At 48.8% G+C, this 17930-nt stretch overlaps 1 protein-coding gene across 1 annotated transcript in view; it reads left to right on the top strand.

Annotated features, from left to right (window-relative positions):
• Positions 1-17089, top strand: part of COL11A2 (collagen type XI alpha 2 chain) — a 39153-nt gene extending 22064 nt beyond the window's left edge. Inside the window, exons 31-66 of the mRNA XM_043999623.1 lie at positions 1007-1060; positions 1438-1491; positions 2128-2172; positions 2268-2321; positions 2491-2535; positions 2705-2758; positions 2959-3012; positions 3399-3452; positions 3971-4078; positions 4247-4336; positions 4581-4634; positions 4904-5011; positions 5249-5356; positions 5532-5585; positions 6648-6701; positions 7042-7149; positions 7616-7669; positions 7956-8009; positions 8264-8317; positions 8508-8561; positions 9355-9462; positions 9786-9839; positions 10195-10248; positions 10437-10490; positions 11286-11339; positions 11583-11690; positions 11860-11913; positions 12108-12161; positions 12659-12766; positions 12978-13031; positions 13520-13555; positions 13852-13905; positions 14052-14319; positions 14857-14969; positions 15337-15543; positions 15777-17089. Coding sequence (XP_043855558.1) covers positions 1007-1060; positions 1438-1491; positions 2128-2172; positions 2268-2321; positions 2491-2535; positions 2705-2758; positions 2959-3012; positions 3399-3452; positions 3971-4078; positions 4247-4336; positions 4581-4634; positions 4904-5011; positions 5249-5356; positions 5532-5585; positions 6648-6701; positions 7042-7149; positions 7616-7669; positions 7956-8009; positions 8264-8317; positions 8508-8561; positions 9355-9462; positions 9786-9839; positions 10195-10248; positions 10437-10490; positions 11286-11339; positions 11583-11690; positions 11860-11913; positions 12108-12161; positions 12659-12766; positions 12978-13031; positions 13520-13555; positions 13852-13905; positions 14052-14319; positions 14857-14969; positions 15337-15543; positions 15777-15917 — 2835 coding nt within the window. The 3' untranslated portion in view covers positions 15918-17089. The remainder of the gene's footprint in view (positions 1-1006; positions 1061-1437; positions 1492-2127; positions 2173-2267; positions 2322-2490; positions 2536-2704; positions 2759-2958; positions 3013-3398; positions 3453-3970; positions 4079-4246; positions 4337-4580; positions 4635-4903; positions 5012-5248; positions 5357-5531; positions 5586-6647; positions 6702-7041; positions 7150-7615; positions 7670-7955; positions 8010-8263; positions 8318-8507; positions 8562-9354; positions 9463-9785; positions 9840-10194; positions 10249-10436; positions 10491-11285; positions 11340-11582; positions 11691-11859; positions 11914-12107; positions 12162-12658; positions 12767-12977; positions 13032-13519; positions 13556-13851; positions 13906-14051; positions 14320-14856; positions 14970-15336; positions 15544-15776) is intronic.
• The last annotated feature ends 841 nt before the right edge of the window (positions 17090-17930 follow it).

The raw sequence follows: 17930 nt of genomic DNA, 5'->3' as shown, positions 1-17930 counted from the left end.
TTCCTGAGTTTGAGATGTCTTTTGCAGGGACATCTAGTGTGAAATGTCCAAACTGACAGTTGGTGATGTGGGCTGGAGACTAGGGCTAGATATATATGTCTGCATAAAACCAACACTTGAACCTATGACCCAGAGGCTTGGGTTTCTAGGAGAAATAGGAAACAGTGTGTGTGTCCCCGGGGTACTGGTCAGCTTTGGCTGACTCAGCAAATGAAGTCACTGGGTAGATACAGAGTACAGGAGCATGTCCAGTGTAACAGTAAAAGACCATGATCTGATTGGTGTGGCTAGAGGATGGAGGGCTTTGAAGATGAGCCTAGGAAATCTGGATTTTCTCCTCATAGACAGGGGGAGCCATCAACGGATGTGAGATAGTCTGCTGAGAGGGCTCTTTTAGGCAGGTTGGGTCAGAAAAGGGAGAGGCTGGAGGCTGGAAGGCCAGTTAGGAAGCTTTAAGAATAGTATAGATAGGGGGCAGCTAGGTGGCACAATGGATAGAGCACTGGCCCTGGATTCAGGAGGACCTGAGTTCAAATCCGACCTCAGACCCTTCATACTTACTAGCTGTGTCAGCCTGGGCAAGTCACTTAACCGCAATTGCCTCACCAAAAAAAAAAAATAAAATAGTATAGCTAGGTAATAGGAGAACCTGAACTAAAACAGGAGCAAAAAAAAAAAGTCAAGGATCTGAGAGATGTTACAAGGAACAATCAAAAAGGCTTTAGTGACTGATTGTAGTCCAAGGATAGGGAAGGAAGCAAAGCTTCTTTTTTTTTAATCCAGTCACAGAAATAGAGAAAAAGAGTAGTCAAGCAGATAGGTCTGAAGGAGGGAGAATAAGATTGAGAGACCTGGGCCCCTTGGAAGAAGCAGGGTGATAAGGCTTGGGTTTTGGTGGGGCTAGGGGACTAATGCCAGGGGTCTATCTCTATGATGGCTTGGGGGTCTCTGTGAAGGCTTGCCCGTTCTTCCCCCACTCCAATTGCTCTTTTTGTCTTCTCCACAGGGCAAACTGGGTGTTCCTGGTCTGCCTGGCTACCCAGGACGCCAGGGACCCAAGGTAAGGCTTAAACAATGAAACCCCATTTCTATTCTGTTTCTTTCTCCCACATCCCATGTTTCTCTCCCCTTCACTGATCCCCTATATCAGGCCAACAGAGACTACAGAATGCCAGCAGCCATTAGCCCAACCCCTTCAATTTACAGAGGACAAAATAGGCCCAGAGAGGGGAAGTAAGTCCCCCAAGATTGCACAGTTAGTCAGAAGCAGAGCTGGGGCAAAGCCCAGGTCCCCTGGCTCTTGATCCAGAATTATTTTCATTTTGTTATTCTTGTGTCATCTCTGTTGTACTTGTGAGAGACCCCCTGAGGCCTTTCCAATGATCTCATCTCCCATCCCATGACTCCTCCATGTCTCCTTCTCTTTCCCCCTCCTAGGGGTCACTTGGATTCCCTGGATTTCCTGGTGCCAATGGAGAGAAGGGAGCCCGGGTAAGAAGGGAGGGGAGTCTATGGAGGAAAAAAGCTGGAGGGTAGAGTGCATGATTGGGGCCTGAGACAGGGTGGGCTTAGGAGAAAGGGTTGTGGGAGGGGGGTTTAGAAGAAGAGTTCTGAAGGGTATTGGAAGCAGGATTCTGTGGGCAGAGATAGGGGGACTGAATTAAGGCTCTCTGGGGGGTGGTGGCAAAGAATGCTGTAGAGCAGAGTCCCAAGGTTTTCACATCACAGACCCCTTGGGCAGTCTGGTGAAACCTATGGACCTCTTACATAAATAGAATATAAAAGGATTGCAAAGGAAACCTATTATAGTGAAATAAAGATATAATTATCAGGGGCAGCTAGGTGGCACGGTGGATAAAGCACCGGCCCTGGATTTAGGAGTTCCTGAGTTCAAATCCGGCCTCAGACACTTGACACTTACTAGCTGTGTGACCTTGGGCAAGTCACGTAACCCTCATTGCCCCACCAAAAAAAAAAAAAAAAAAGATGTAATTATCCCCCCATCCAAGTTCATGGATCCCTTGAAATCTATCCACAGACTCCATGAACCCCAAGTTAAGACCCCCTGGTTTAGGTGGTCTGAATGGCAGGTGATATATTGATCTCCCACCACCTCTTTCTCCACAGGGCCTGTCTGGGAAGTCAGGGCCTCGAGGAGAACGTGGTCCCACGGTAAGTGGGAGGGAGCGACAGAGTCATGTGGAGGGTGGGAGAATCTATTCTTGTGTCGGTGGGTCTCTCACCATCTCCCTCCAAAATCTTGCCAGGGTCCCCGAGGCCAACGAGGACCTCGAGGAGCCACAGGAAAATCAGGAGCCAAGGTCAGTGGCACTTGTGTGGGCCAAATATCCTTCTTAACCTTTCATTACCTTTTGTCACTTGTTCACCCTTCAGCTTTCCCCACATCTCCCCCATTTGACTGCCTTTCCCTCTGCACAGGGAAGGTTTGTTAATGCCCCCGACATCCTAACTTGTGTTTCTCTCCCACAGGGAACATCAGGCGGTGATGGTCCCCACGGTCCCCCTGGGGAGAGGGTGAGTCTGACCCAGTAACTATCAACAATTAATGTGTCCGAGTCACGCACAGAGCTAGGGCTTGGGGGAGCCAATCTTCTGCTGTGGAGAGGGTGATATTTCCCCAGGTTCACACCTTCTCTCCTTTATCCCACTGACTTATCATCCTATTCCTGCTTCTTGTTTCTAGGGTCTCCCTGGACCTCAGGGTCCCAATGGCTTCCCTGGCCCTAAGGGACCCCCAGTGAGTATAACTTTGATCTCTGACTTCCAACCCCTTTATCCTTCTATTCTGTAGTTACCCCTCCCTACCAGCCTCCCTCAAAGGCCTGAATCTTATACCTTCCAATCTTTTCCCTTCATCCTTCTATGGGTACCCCCTTTCAACTCTTTCCCCCTCTCTCCACCCTCCCTTGTCCTCATATCTTTGACCTTTTGTTCTAGGGTCCCCCTGGTAAGGATGGGCTTCCAGGACACCCTGGCCAGCGAGGAGAAGTGGTGAGTGGCTGTCCCTTCTTTTTTTTTTTTTTGCTGGGCAATGGGGGTTAAGTGACTTGCCCAGGGTCACACAACTAGTAAGTGTTAAGTCTCTGAGGCCGGATTTGAACTCAGGTCCTCCTGACTCCAGGGCCGGTGCTCTATCCACTGCGCCACCTAGCTGCCTGTGGCTGTCCCTTCTTGACCCTTCTATAAACACCAACCCCCTGGCCCTGGCCCCCTGCCCCATACAGCCCCAATTTTAGTCATTTTTGAATGGATGAGCACAGCTTATATAGAAGCATTTAAATAGCTCCACTGGTGACCCCTCTTTCCCTTCCGGACACCAATGATAATTGGACAGCTGCACATCTCTTTAATCTCTGTTTCTATCTCTCTCTCTCCAGGGTTTCCAAGGAAAGACAGGCCCCCCTGGACCCCCAGGGGTGGTGGGACCTCAGGTATGTCTTCCCCTGGGGGATGATAGCCTTCAGACCTAGGGATTTGTGCCTTCCCACCTCTCCCCCACCTCCTTCTTGTCTTCTTGCTGGGGAAGAGATGAAATAATTCCCTCTGTAGTTACTGGATGAGACAGCAATGGAGGGGAGGAGTTGAGGGTGGGAGGCCTTGGACAGCCTAGTCCAACATTCAGTTGCTCCTATTTCTGAAGACTTTAGGGGCAGAGGGAGGTGGAACCTTCCATGTTTTTCCATTCTGAGTGGCTTTACGCCATCTCCCTGGGCCCTTGAGGAAGATGCAGTTTCTAGGTATAGCCACAAGATGGCATATTTATTTGCACACATAAGCATCCTCCCTCACCCCGCAAAGATAACTTGGTTCAAGAGTAGGGAGTCTCTTAGAGCCCCTATTGTCCCCCCAAAAAATCATGGGAATCAAAAAGTGAGGGTGATGGAGGATAGACAGTTTAGAGGATTATTGGGAGGGTCTGTGATGTGAGATTGCTGTTCCCATCCCACAGGGAGCTGCAGGAGAGTCAGGACCTATGGGGGAACGAGGCCACCCCGGCCCCCCAGGTCCCCCAGGAGAGCAAGGCCTGACTGGGCCATCCGGCAAAGAGGGAACTAAGGTAAGGTGGGGATATAGGGAATGTCTTTCGACAGACCAAGGACTGGCGATCCAGGGGAAGGGAGGCTGAAGAAGTATAAGGGAGTGAGAATTCTTTGGGCATCTTCTCAGATTGAGGAAGAAACTGTATCTGTTTCTTATTGTCTCCATCATTATGCCCCACATTTAGGGAGACCCTGGCCCCCCTGGAGCTCCTGGGAAGGATGGACCAGCTGGTTTGAGGGGCTTCCCTGGTGAAAGGGGCCTCCCAGGCACTGGAGTGAGTGTAACCCCAAAATATATTATACACAAATGCAGATGTCTCCAACATCTTCAGACCCTCCTTACTTCCTGTTCCAATATCTGATTTCCCTGTTTCTCTGACCTTTTCGCTCCCACCTTCATGACTGCTGGCCTTCCATAGTCTGCTGCCTGATTCTCTGATACCTCCCTCAGTTTCTCCGACCTGCCATCTCCCTTTTCTCTGATTCTTTTTCTCTCAGCTTTATCTCTTTCTTCTACAGGGAGGTGGTGGCCTGAAGGGAAATGAAGGTCCACCTGGCCCCCCAGGCCCTGCGGTAAGTCTGGGGTCTTTGAGGGAGAAGGAATTTAAAGTGGGAGACCCTAAGAAGATCACTGAGTCATTTCTCCCATTCCACTTAAAGAAAGAGCCACAAGTGGGAGAGGAGCCTACTCCTCTTGGACTCTTCAGAGTCGAGGAGCAAAGGATTATTGGATTTGGTGGGGGTTGTGTGGACCTTCCCTATTTGTTAGGGAGAATCAATATAGGTAGATCAGGTCCTGAATAATCTCTTTATGGCCCATATTTTATCTCGTCTCCCTCCAGGGCTCTCCTGGAGAGCGAGGTGTGGCAGGTACAGGGGGACCCATTGGTCCCCCAGGAAGACCTGGGCCTCAGGGTCCCCCAGGTGCTGCTGGAGAGAAAGGTGTTCCGGTGAGTATGTGTAAGACGTTTGTGAGGTCTCTGTGTCAAAGGTTTTGGGGGTGGTCTGTGAGCTAAGGAATAATGGGGATACTACTGGATAAGACAGTCCCTTGGGGGAGCATAGAGAGAACTACACTTGTGAACCGAGTAATGGAAGAGAGGTTTTTGGTGAGAGAAGGAAGGGTCAATGTGTCCAACCCTGGTTGGTGTCTGACTTTCTTTCTGAATCCCTTCTTCCTGTCACAGGGTGAGAAAGGTCCCATTGGCCCAACTGGCCGAGATGGTGTCCAAGGACCTGTGGGGTTACCTGGTCCTGCTGGGCCCCCAGGTGTGGCTGGAGAAGATGGAGACAAGGTAACACACCAAACCCCCTGACTCCCTATTCCATTATCATTCCTAGGCTCTTCCTGAAGAGAATAGGTTCAAGATAATTCATCTGTGACCTTCTAACCCCACTGTGTTGTCTCTCATTTCTCATTCATCACTCTGTGTCTCCCATCCCTATATCTGACATATCTCTCACTTCCAGGGTGAGGTTGGTGATGCTGGACAGAAGGGCAGCAAAGGGAACAAGGGTGAACATGTGAGTAACTAATCTGTGATTTCTTGGCCTAATTTCTTTCTTTCTCTTTAAAAATGTTTTAATTTTTTGGTGGAGCAGTGGAGGTTAAGTGACTTGCCCAGGGTCACACAGCTAGCAAGTATCAAGTATCTGAGGCTGGATTTGAACTCAGGTCCTCCTGAATCCAAGGCCGGTGCTCTATCCACTATGCCACCTAGCTGCCCCCAATTTCTTTTAAAAGTATACATTTTTATTAATATCTTTTGTTTTACATTCTCTGCATCTCTCACTGTTTTTCTCTTAATCTTTTCCCAGAGAGCCATTTTTTATAATAAATAATTTTTTTAAAGGCAGAAGAAAAAAAAATTCCATGATTCTAACCAATACATCAAAAAAAGTCTGAAGTAATTTGCAAGATTCTATACTCATGGCTTCCCATATCCCACCACAAGAAGAAGGAAGGAGGTGTCTTTTCCTAGCTCTTCTTTGGGGGCATCAAGCTTGGTCATTATAATTTCACAGTATTCAGTTTCCATTGTTCTATTGTTCTTTTTCATTTACATTCTTGTCATTGTATACAGTGTTTTCCTAGTTCTACTTACACCACTTTGTATCAGTTCACATAATTCTTCCTATGTTTCTCTTCATCATGTTCATCATTTCTTACAGCATATTTCATTATATTCATGCAGTCTAATTTTTTAAGCCATCGTCTAATTGATGGGCATCTATTTTGTTTCTAGTTTTTTGCTACCACAAAAAAAGTGTTGCTACAAATATATTGGTTTTATTTAGTCACTAAACAATCCTTGGGGTATCATATAACAGTGGAATCTTTGGGTCAAAAAAAAATGTATATTTTAGTCCCTTTCTTTGCATGATTCCAAATTGTTTTCCAGAATGGTTGGATCAATTTATAGCTCTGCCAATAATGCATTAATATGCCTGTTTTTCCTAGCCCCTCCAACATCAACCATTCCTATATATTTGCTGTCTTCCTGGACACATTTCTACTCTGCCTGTGTCTCATTTTCTCTCTGTGCCTTCTGGTATCTCTGATTAACCTTCTCTTTCCCTTGTCAGGGCCCTCCTGGACCCCCTGGACCACTGGGTCCCCTGGGTCAACCTGGAGCAGCGGTGAGTGACCAGATACCCCTGACTTCCTTGATTCTTCCCCAGTCCTTTTCCTTAAATTTTTCTCCATTCATAGACTGTTATAGTTGTTATTGACATGACCTTTCCCAATCCCTATCATTCACTTGTTCCTTAGGGGAAGTGCCTTCCTATTTTGTTTGGGCAATCTCAGTTTCTGGATCTGGGACCTCTTTTGTTCTCCCTAGTATGGTTCTCTCTCTCTCTCTCTCTCTCTCTCTCTCTCTCTCTCTCTCTCTGTCTCTCTCTCTCTCTCTGTCTCTCTCTCTCTCTCTGTCTCGCTCTCTCTGTATGCAACTGCCAAATCCCTTCTCTCTGTGCATAGGGAGTAGATGGAGAACCTGGTGCTCGGGGACCCCAGGGACATTTTGGAGCCAAAGGGGACGAGGGAACAAGGGGATTTAATGGCCCTCCTGGACCCATTGGCCTTCAGGTGAGCTCTCTCTGTGTGTATTTGTGTTGAGGGTCAGGGTCAGAGATATGGTGGGTAATGGATAAGAAGAAGATGGGGCATGCCTCCCTTCCCCAACCCCAACACTGAAAGTAGGAATGATATGAGGGAGTAGGGACTCCAGAGAGAAGTAAGAGGCAGCATAGAATTAGCAGAAGGTGAAAGTTTTTTTTTTTTTTTTGGTGAGGCAATTTGGGTTCAGTGACTTGCTTAGGGTCACACAGCTAGTAATTGTCTGAGGCTGGATTTGAACTCGGGTCCTCCTGAATCTAGGACTGGTGCTCTATCCACTGTACCACCTAGTTGCCCCCAGAAGGTGAAACATTTTGAGGGGAAGAGACAGGAGATGGGGATGCCACCCAAGGACTATTGAGACCATGACCTTTCTTTAAGGAAAGCCCCTAGTCTTTTTCCTCATGTCAGTCTCTGTGTGTCTCTCTACCCACAGGGTTTACCAGGTCCTTCGGGAGAGAAAGGAGAGACAGGAGATGTGGGACCCATGGTGAGTGTGACCCCACTCCCATTTCCTCTCTATTAACCCCCCAACTCTAACCACTGATTTATTATACCCTTCCTGTGTTCTTCAAGAACCCCTGCTCTGACTCATCTGTGACCCCTTTACTAACTCCCAAAGACCCTCTTACTGACCCCTGGCTATTTCCACTTTGTTCCCTTACCCTTCTACTTAAAAGTCGGACTTTCTGTATTTCAACAGCCTAGTTGTTTCTTTGTCTACTTGTATCTCTTCCCTTCTTTCTCTCTGTTTATGTGTTTCTGTCTCTTTCCAGGGTCCACCTGGCCCACCAGGACCCCGAGGTCCTGCTGGACCTAATGGAGCAGATGTAAGTATCTCCCACTTCCCATCTTGATGCCCTTCCCAGGTCATTTGGCTCATCCTTCTGTTTCTCTTCAGTGATGAGAAATCTCTTTGGAAGAAGAGTTACACTCCTTCAGCCCCTTTATCCTGACCTTCAAGGAGTTCCCCCAACTCCCCCGTCCTGATTTTCTGCAGTGTTCTTAAGGCCCATCTATTCCCTTCCATCTCTTTAAAATGCCTCCTCTCTGGGTGATAACTATCACTGTGTCTCTCTTTTAGGGTCCACAAGGCCCCCCAGGAGGTGTTGGAAATCAGGGTCCTCTTGGAGAAAAGGTAAATGTTGGGGAACTGGGCAGGGAAACTCAGAGGAAGGAAAGGCAGAGGGGAAATCCTTCTGGTTGTTGGGCAAAGGTGGGTGGGGAATAGTATGAGGAGGGAGGATGGGGAGGCTCGCAGAGAGGGAATGGGACAAAGGCGAGGTGGGATGCAGAGGATCTATATTTGACCCCTGATCTCATTACAGGGGGAACCAGGAGAGTCGGGCTCTCCAGGGGTCCCTGGAGAACCTGGAGTCAAGGTGAGTGACATCTCTAACCCTGAGTTGATGCCCACTTCCCCTAAACCTTGACCCCCTGAGGCACTGAAAACCCAGTAGCTTCCACTCCCTTTCTCCCATCAGTGGTTCTTTCTGTTGTACCATTTGTTCTTGCCAGGGGAGCTAAGGTTTCTGGATCTGTGTGATACACACCTCTCCCTGACCCCCCATTTCCTTCTTTCCTCACTGACCATTAAGAGGATTGGGTACGGGAGGCAGCTAGGTGGCACAGTGGATAAAGCACTGGCTCTGGATTCAGGAAGACCTGAGTTCAAATGCGGCCTCAGACACTTGACACCTACTAGCTGTGTGACCCTGGACAAGTCACTTAACTCCCATTGCCCTGAAAAAAACCCCCAACCAACCAAACAAAAAAAAACAAACAAAAAAAGAGGATTGGGTACAGGGCAGCTAGGTGATGCAGTGGATAAAGCACTGGTCCTGGATTCAGGAGGACTTGAGTTCAAATCTTACCTCAGACACTTGACACTTACTAGCTGTGTGACCCTGGGCAAGTCACTTAACCCCATTACCCCACCAAAAAAAAAAAGAATATTGGGTACATTGGCATCTTTATCTGGATCAATCTATTTCCTGAACTCTTCTTCCGTTACTCCCATTCCTTCCAGGAGGGGATGGGAGTAGAGGGAATGGGCAAGGGCAGTTGAAGACATGGGCCATACCTGTTATTCTCTTGGCCTCTTTGTGACCTTTCCATTAATACCACTTATTCTGTCCCCTCCTCCGATTTTGTTTCTTCATCACTTTTGTCCAGGGCCCTAGAGGGGAACGGGGAGAAAAAGGAGAGTCCGGACAACCAGGGGAAGCTGGACCACCTGGACCTAAGGGCCCCACAGGTGATGATGGCCCAAAAGGAAACCCTGTGAGTATGGAGTAAGGATCACCCAGAGAGTGTAAGGCAATGAGAATGAAAAGGATGGGGTTCAGGAGAACCCAATTCCCATGGACCCCAAGGTGTAGGACAGGGTACAGCAAGATAGGAAAGGGTGGGGCAAAGATTCTGGGGGAGGGGTGAGCATGTGACATGACTAGAGTATGTAAGTCAGAAATGGGGGGTGGGGTGGGTGGGATGTGTCCTGGGTGGGGCTATGTGGGCCCAGCTCCAGGGTGGGCATTAGTCTGTGCAGGGCCTGGTGCCTCTGAGCTCCTTTCTTGTGACTCCTTTCTTTTTCTTTGCCCTCACAGGGCCCTGTTGGTTTTCCTGGTGACCCTGGCCCTCCTGGAGAAGGGGGTCCCCGAGTAAGTCTCCCATTAGGAAAGGGGGTGGGAGGGGTGGGGACAAGGGTTTTGATAAGAGATTATTTTTGGAGCTGGAGTTATTTCTTAGGCTTTCATAGCAATTATTTCGATTCTATGTATTTGCATACACATTCTATCATATTCGATGATTAGCAATTATTTCATTCTATGTGTTTGCATTCCCAACTTCTAGCACAGTGCCTGGCACACAATAGGCACTTACTAAGTATTTGACTGATTGATTGGTGGTTACTTGAGGGAGCAACAGAATTGGAAAACCAGAAAAGGTTGGAGGTGTAATTCTAGGAAGGGGTAAGGCCCCCCCTCTAAGCCCCACACCCTTCCATCTCTCCAGGGTCAGGATGGTGCTAAAGGCGACAGAGGGGAGGATGGAGAAGCTGGACAGCCTGTGAGTGACTGCATTTCTCTAACCTTGGATTCTGACCCTTCGACTCCCATCCTCCAGATTTTTCAGTGCCCCCAAACCTCTGGACTCTAGTATAACCTTTCCCTAATCCTTCCCTTTTCATCCCCCTCAGTTTCCACTTCCATTATCTCTTCACTGTTAATAGGTCCATCTCTTCCTCCTTTTCCCAGGGATCCCCGGGTCCTACTGGAGAGAATGGTCCTCCTGGACCACCTGGCAAGAGGGTAAGTGGCCTAGTGGATAGAGCGCGAGGCTTGAAGTCAGAAAGACCTTCATTCAAGTTCTGTCTCGGACATTTATGAGCCATATGATCCTGGGCAAATCACTTGACCTCTCCCAGCCTCAGTTTACTCATCTGTAAAATGGAGAGTGAGAATACCACCTACTCTCAGGGTGGCTTTGAGGATCAAATGAGATAATATGCTTAAAGCACTTTGGAAACCTTAAAGGATTATATAAAAACTAGCTAAAAATGAGGGAGGTGGGGGCAGCTAGGTGGCACAGTGGATAAAGTACCGGCCCTGGATTCAGGAGGACCTGAGTTCAAATTTGGCCTGAGACACTTGACACTTACTAGCTGTGTGACCCTGGGAAAGTCACTTAACCCTCATTGCCCCACCAAAAAAAAAATAAATCTCCTATTTGGGGCAGCTAGGTGGTGCAGTGGATAGAGCACCGGCCCTAGAGTCAGAAGGACCTGAGTTCAAATCCGGCCTCAGACCCTTGATATTTACTAGTTGTGTGACCCTGGGCAAGTCACTTAACCCCAATTGCCTCACCAAAAAAGAAATAAGAGAAGGTGTCTGGATCCTTGGGTCCCTCTAGGCCATCAAAAGGATGACTGGGTCCCTGGTGGGGTGCGATTTGAGATAGGACTAGCTGTGGTGTTTCTATCCCTGGTTCTTTCCTTGTGATGGTGGTGGAAGCTCTGTGTGTGAAATCTTGGGGAGACAGTTGTTCTTATCTGTTCTCTATCCTTTGTCTAACCCCTGTTTCTCTTTCTCACCCCATCCCTCTAGGGTCCTGCAGGTGCAGCAGGCCCTGAGGGTCGACAAGGAGAGAAGGGAGCCAAGGTAAGAGAGAGTAGATCCTGGAAGATTCTCATATTCTCTCCCACCTCTCCTTACCCCAAGAAAACCCCCTCTGTTGCCACTCTGGTCTTATATCTTCAAGTGCCTTGGCTCAGAGAGCTAACCCCTTTTCTACCCCAAAATCTTCCTGTGGAAGCATCAACCTCTTCCTGTCCTCTGACCTGGTCTGTTCCTACCCTTTGACTCCTCCCCCGGCCTTCTCTGATTCCTCTCTATGTATTTCAGGGGGAGCAGGGTGCTGTTGGTGCTCCTGGGAAGACAGGACCAGTGGGTCCAGCTGGGGCAGCAGGAAAACCAGGCCCTGATGGTTTGAGGGGAATCCCAGGCTCCGTGGTGAGTCACAGGGGGCTGAAGAGGGGATAAATAGTACCTATGGAGGTGGAGGATTGGGAACGAAGGGCTTCCAGAACAAGAGTTCAGTTATCAGTTATTTGATGGGAAGGAGAAGACTCATGGGGAAGGCATCTTTCTCTGACCCCTGTTTTCCTCCTCGCCTCTATAGGGACAACAGGGACGGCCTGGAGCCACCGGACCGGCTGGGCCTCCAGGTCCTGTGGTGAGTGACTCTGAGGGAAGGGTGTACATGGGGGCAGAGCAGAGACCAGGACCCTGGAGATGGGTGATCCTGGGGGTGGAGGACAGTGGTAGCAGAAGATATAAAGAAAGGGAGAGGGAATTTAGAGGTAGGAAGAGATGGGACTTTCCTGCTGGCTGTTTCCGGATAACAAATGATCATCTGTCTCCATACAGGGACCTCCTGGCCTCCCTGGCCTCAGGGGTGACCCTGGAGCCAAAGGAGAAAAGGTAAGAGGCAGACAACTGGGCAACCATCTTTGGATGGAATTCCTCTCCTCTCCTAAATCTGGAGGGTGGGAATTGGGTCATGTAATGTCACACCCTCCAACAGGATGTAAAATATCCCCTCACCTCGTTTTGGGTTCCCTTGCCCTCCCCTGTGCTCCCTCAACATCTCTTGTATAAAGGCCCCTAGGTGGCGAAGTGGATAAAGCACCGGCCCTGGATTCAGGAGTACCTGAGTTCAAATCCAGCCTCAGACACTTGACATTTACTAGCTGTGTGACCCTGGGCAAGTCACTTAATCCTCATTGCCCTGCAAAGAATTAAAAAAAAAAATAAAGGCCCCCTGACCCTGTCTTCCAAACCCTTTTCCACTCAGGGACGGAAGGGGTCCAGCTGGTTTAATGGTTAATGGTTCCCTTCCTGTTTTCAGATCCTGCTCTCTCACTTCATATCCCTGCCCTGTTTGTGTTCCCTTTGTCTTATGTTCTTTCCTCCCCTAGGGTCACCCTGGTCTCATTGGCCTGATTGGCCCTCCTGGAGAACAAGGGGAAAAAGGTGATCGAGGACTCCCTGGTCCCCAAGGTGCACATGGTCAGAAGGGAGAGACGGTGAGTATGAGGGAGGGCCCAGAACCATCTTTCCCTATCACTCTGTGGGCAATCGACCTTAAATGTGCTTGAGGCCTAGGAGAAGCCAGGAGAGGAGGAGATTAATATTAAAGACCTTGGAGGGAGGACTTTGTTATTAGTAGGGAGGAGGCTTAGCATTGTGGGAAGGGGGCAGACATAATGGGGTTGACTAGACTTTTCTTCCTTCTAGGGTATACCTGGAGCATCTGGCCCAATTGGCCCTGGAGGACCCCCTGGCCTTCCTGTGAGTAACCCTTCCCCCCTTCAAATATTGCATCAAGGGGGCAGCTAGGCGATGCAGTGGATAAAGCACCAGCCTTGGATTCAGGAGTACCTGAGTTCAAATCCTGCCTCAGACACTTGACACTAGCTGTGTAACCCTGGGCAAGTCACTTAACCCCCATTGCCCCGCAAAAAAAAAAAAAATTGTATCAAGTAATCTCCACTAGTCCCCTTCTTCTCACTCATACACCTCAATAACTTTTACAAATCTCCCTTAGCCGAGTAATATTCAACTTCTAATTGTTCCCAGGAATTTGAAAATATCCCTTCATACTTCTCCAATATCCTAATATCTTGCTAAATACTCTAGTACAACCTTCATTATTCTCCCCCTCTGCCATGCAGAAGCACCCCTATTTATATGTATAGTCTCTGTGACTCCATGATCATCCATCCCTCTGTCCTTTCATTGCTCCGAGGTAACTCTGTCTCCTTTGTCCCTCTCCATAGGGACCTGCTGGCCCCAAAGGTGCCAAAGGAGCCACGGTAAGTAAGCCTTTCCCCCTCCATGCCCTTTCTACTTCCTTGCCAACTCTATCCTCTGGCCCCTGCTACGTCCCCCCAGATTAGACTAGACATTGCTCCCTACCCTGGTATAAAGAGCAGCTCTTGGAGAGGGACCTTGATCCTTCATACTTCAGGCTTGGTAGGACACCAATTCCCTGACCCCTCTGACCATCTGATAGGCTATGACCTCTTACTCCTCACTGGACTCCTTGTACCTATATGATCCCTTTGAGTGACTTTTTGAATCTTCTGACTTTTTTGTTTCCCCATGTCAGGGTCAAGCTGGACCCAAGGGAGAGAAAGGCGTCCAAGGTCCACCTGGACATCCGGTGAGTGAGGGGAAGTGTTCTCTATCCATTTGTCTCTTTTTTCCTCCCTGCCTTTGGTGCTTTCTATGTCTGTCTCACCCTTTCTGTCTTCCAAAGTTTAGGTCTCCATCTTCCTGCTTACTCTCAGCAAATTTTCTGTCCTTCAGGGTCCTCCTGGAGAGGTGATCCAGCCACTGCCCATCCAGATGCCCAAGAAATCTCGGCGTTCTGTAGATGCAAGCCAGCTGATGCAGGAGGATGAGGCTGCAGAAGCTCGGGGAGCCCCTGGAGCCCCTGGGGGCCTGGAAGAGATATTTGGCTCCCTGGATTCCCTCCGAGATGAGATTGAACAAATGAGGCGCCCAGCAGGAACTCAGGAGAGCCCAGCTCGAACCTGTCAGGACCTGAGACTATGTCACCCTGAGCTTCCTGATGGTCAGAGGGGAACATGAAGAGACAAACACAAAGGGGTGGGGGTCAGGGGAGAGGGGGTTGATATGGGAGGAAAGGAGGATATGTGGAAACAGAGGCTTAAGAGATGGAGAAATCTGGATGATGAACAAATGATTGCACGAATGAATGAAAAAGCACTGATGAAGAACTTATGTACAAAGCATTGTACTAGGCTCTGGGGGAACAGAAGAGCAAGCTAGTCCCTGCTCTCATATTCTAATGGGGGAGACAACACATATTGGGAGGTTTCACCTGCAAGCCTCAAGCAGAGAGAAGAATGTGGTTGTAGGGGTGTGTGTGTGTATGTAAGAGAGAGACAGAGACAGAAAGAGTGAGAGAGAGAGACAGAGACAGAGTGAGAGAAAGAGAGAGAGAGAGTGAGAGAGAATGAATAATTTAAAGGTGGGTAGGAGTAGGGACTAGAAATGTGGAACAGAAAAGGAAAGGGAAAGGGGTGATGGGACAGACAATGGGGATGGTCCTGACCCTTCCATCTTCTCTGGCCCCCTGCCTAACTAGGTGAATACTGGGTTGACCCTAACCAAGGCTGTGCCAGGGATGCTTTCCGTGTTTTCTGTAACTTCACGGCAGGAGGAGAAACCTGTGTGTCACCTAGGGATGATGTCACACAGGTGAGCTACCCTCCCCACCTCTTGATCTCTATAACTCCCTGAGAGCCTCTGTAACTCACTGCTTCTCTCCATGACACTGATTTTATTTCCTTCCCCTTCAGCCCTTCTCCTGACTCTTATCTCTTCCTCTTTTCTGGTTCTCTCTCTCTCTCTCTCTTGATTTCCCTTTCTCATGTTGCCTCATGTCTCCTCAACTCACTGCCACCTCCCCCCCCCCTCTCATTCCCTCTCTTCTCTCTCTCTCCCTCTCTCTCTCTCTCTCTCTCTCTCTCTCTCGCTCGCTCCTTGAACCTTGAACCTTTTGCTTCCTCCTGGACAAATCCCCAATCTCAATCCTGATGGCACTCATTGCTATCTTTTTTTTCAGTTCTCATATGTGGACTCTGGGGGATCCCCTGTAGGCGTGGTACAGCTCACATTCTTGCGTCTGCTCAGTGTATCTGCTCACCAGGATGTCTCCTACCCATGTACAGGAGGGGCTCGGGATGGGCCCCTCCGGCTCCGGGGAGCCAACGAGGATGAACTGAGCCCAGAGACAAGTCCATATGTCAAGGAATTCAGAGATGGCTGCCAGGTATGGGGAGAGGAGACCAGGGGTCTGATAGGGACAGAGGAAAAAGTTACGGGCTCCAAATATGGAAACCAGAAGAGTCCTTCATGATGGAGGCCAAGTGGAGTAGGGAGTAGTGATCCTCTCGAGGGTAGCCCAAGGAGGAAGGAGCTCAGTCCTACAATTTTGGGGTAGGAGTTATAAAATGGGGACCCCATCTTTATGTTGACCTCTTATCTTGTTTTATCTTTCCTTAGACACATCAGGGCCGAACAGTGCTTGAAGTTCGGACGCCCCTACTGGAGCAGCTTCCTGTGCTGGATGCTTCCTTCTCGGACTTGGGGGCCCCCCCTAGACGGAGTGGAGTTATGCTGGGGCCTGTCTGTTTCCAGGGCTAGGACCCCTGCCTGCTTAACCCTCCCAACCCTTCAAAAAGCCAGGACCCCCCCCCCATGGCCAACTCAGAGCCATTGCCCAAGAGAGACCCCCTTCACCATCCCAGGGGCCTCAGGGCAAGGCAGAAATTGTCCTCTATCCATGGGGGTCCCATGGAGGGGGGAAATTGCGGGGGGGATCAGATCCCCTCACATGTTGGGGGCTCAGGGGGCCTCTATGACCCTCCCTGAAGCCCCTTTGCCCATTGGAGATGAGACCTATATTTAAAAATCACCCCCAAGCAAACAGAAGAGGAGAAGAAGAGAAAGAACACTGTGTATTTTATATTTTAAATTAATTATATTAATTATTTAACAAGCGGGAAACCAAAAAGAAAAAAAGAAACTCCAGCAGAAAAAAACAGATGTAGGAGATGGGGCTGAGTGCCCCACCCCCCACCTCCAATTCTTCAGGACTCTCCTCTGTGACTGTAGGAGGAGGGGAGAGAGACTTCCCCCATAGGGCAGTACCTCTCCCTCCTCCACCCCATCTGTAGCACCAAGGTGGATGTTGGAATATATTGTCTCCTTGTGTCCCTCGTGCTTTCAATCTCACTCCCACAGTCAAGGCCAGTTCCTTTTCCCCTCCTCTCCAAATTCTTATTTCATTCAACAAACTTTTAATGAGAACTTATTATTTGTAGGGCACAGTACTAGTTTGGGGCCTGGTAGGGCAACATGAGGTCAAAAGAGCTCATGAATGTTCCCTCTCCCTCCCTTCTCCCCCCCCCCCAGATGTGGGGAAAAGTGCATTATTAGTTATGAATCCAATGCTGGACCGGATACTGTAAGTTTTATTGGAGTTTTAAAACAAGAGAATTATGATTCCTACCTCTGGAGCAAGCAGCCAATCACAGCATGGCCTCAGACTGGTGCTAGCCAATCAAGTGGCTCTGTCCTCCTCCACCTCTTCCTCCTCTTCACTGGCTCAGGATACTATTAGTGTCCCAAAAGAAAGAAGTGAGGGCAACCTTAGTTTTGGGGCTTCTGAATAAAGGTCCCCATTCAAACAGCCTAGGGTAGAGAAGAAATAGAAAACAGATCTTGCCTTCAGGGAGCTTATAGGCAAAATCAAGAAACGGGACACAAATGCACCTGAAGGACTATTACAAAGCTGCTTGTTGACAAATGGAAAATTATATCATACACAGTGACATTCTGGGCGTGCCCAATAGTCTGTCCTGTCTAGTGGTCTTATCTTTCTGTGTGGGCAGATGGTTTGTGGGAAGGTGTGGCCCTTCCTGACCTCAACCTCAAACATCTCCGGATTCTTCCTGGCTCAGCCAAGCTTACATTTCTCTAGTGTTTTACTGTCACAAAGCACTTGAACACCCATACACACACACACACACACACACACACACACACACACACACACACTTTGGTTCTCCCAAGAGCCCTGTGAGTCAGGTAGGATCCACCTCAGATCTTACAAATGAGGGAACAGATGTTCAGACACATAAAGTGACTTATTTGAGCTTACAAAAATACTGTGATGGTGCTGAATTTGAACTCAAATCTTCCCATTCTCTTTCCATCCTCCTGTCTTTACTTTCAAATTCAGATCACAGAATGAAAGACCTTGAGCAGAAAGGGTCCTCACAGGCTATTTAGTCTAACCCCTTCCTTTTGGAATCGAAGCCCAGGGAAATTGTTTATTTGCTCAAGGCAGTCTGGCAGAATTTCAATCCAAGTTGTATTCCTATCAAAGTTGGTGCTAGAGACCTGATCTGTACCATTCCACACCACAAATTTCTGTGTTTGAATCAAAAGTAGGATAAAACCACTGGCCCTCAGTTCATCTGTCTATGCTATGTTACCATTGCTAAGCCACTCCCCTCCTTTGTGCCTCAGTCTCCCCCTCTGTAAGAAAAGGAAGCTGATGGGGGGGGGCAACTAGGTGGCGCAGTGGATAGAGTACCAGCCCTGGAGTCAGGAGGACCTGAGTTCAAATCTGGCCTCAGACACTTAACACTT

The sequence above is a fragment of the Dromiciops gliroides genome, chromosome 4, assembly GCF_019393635.1.
Source record: "Dromiciops gliroides isolate mDroGli1 chromosome 4, mDroGli1.pri, whole genome shotgun sequence".
NCBI lineage: Eukaryota > Metazoa > Chordata > Mammalia > Microbiotheria > Microbiotheriidae > Dromiciops > Dromiciops gliroides.
The sequence above is the reverse complement of the archived record's forward strand: the minus strand, read 5'-3'. Positions and strand labels throughout refer to the sequence as shown.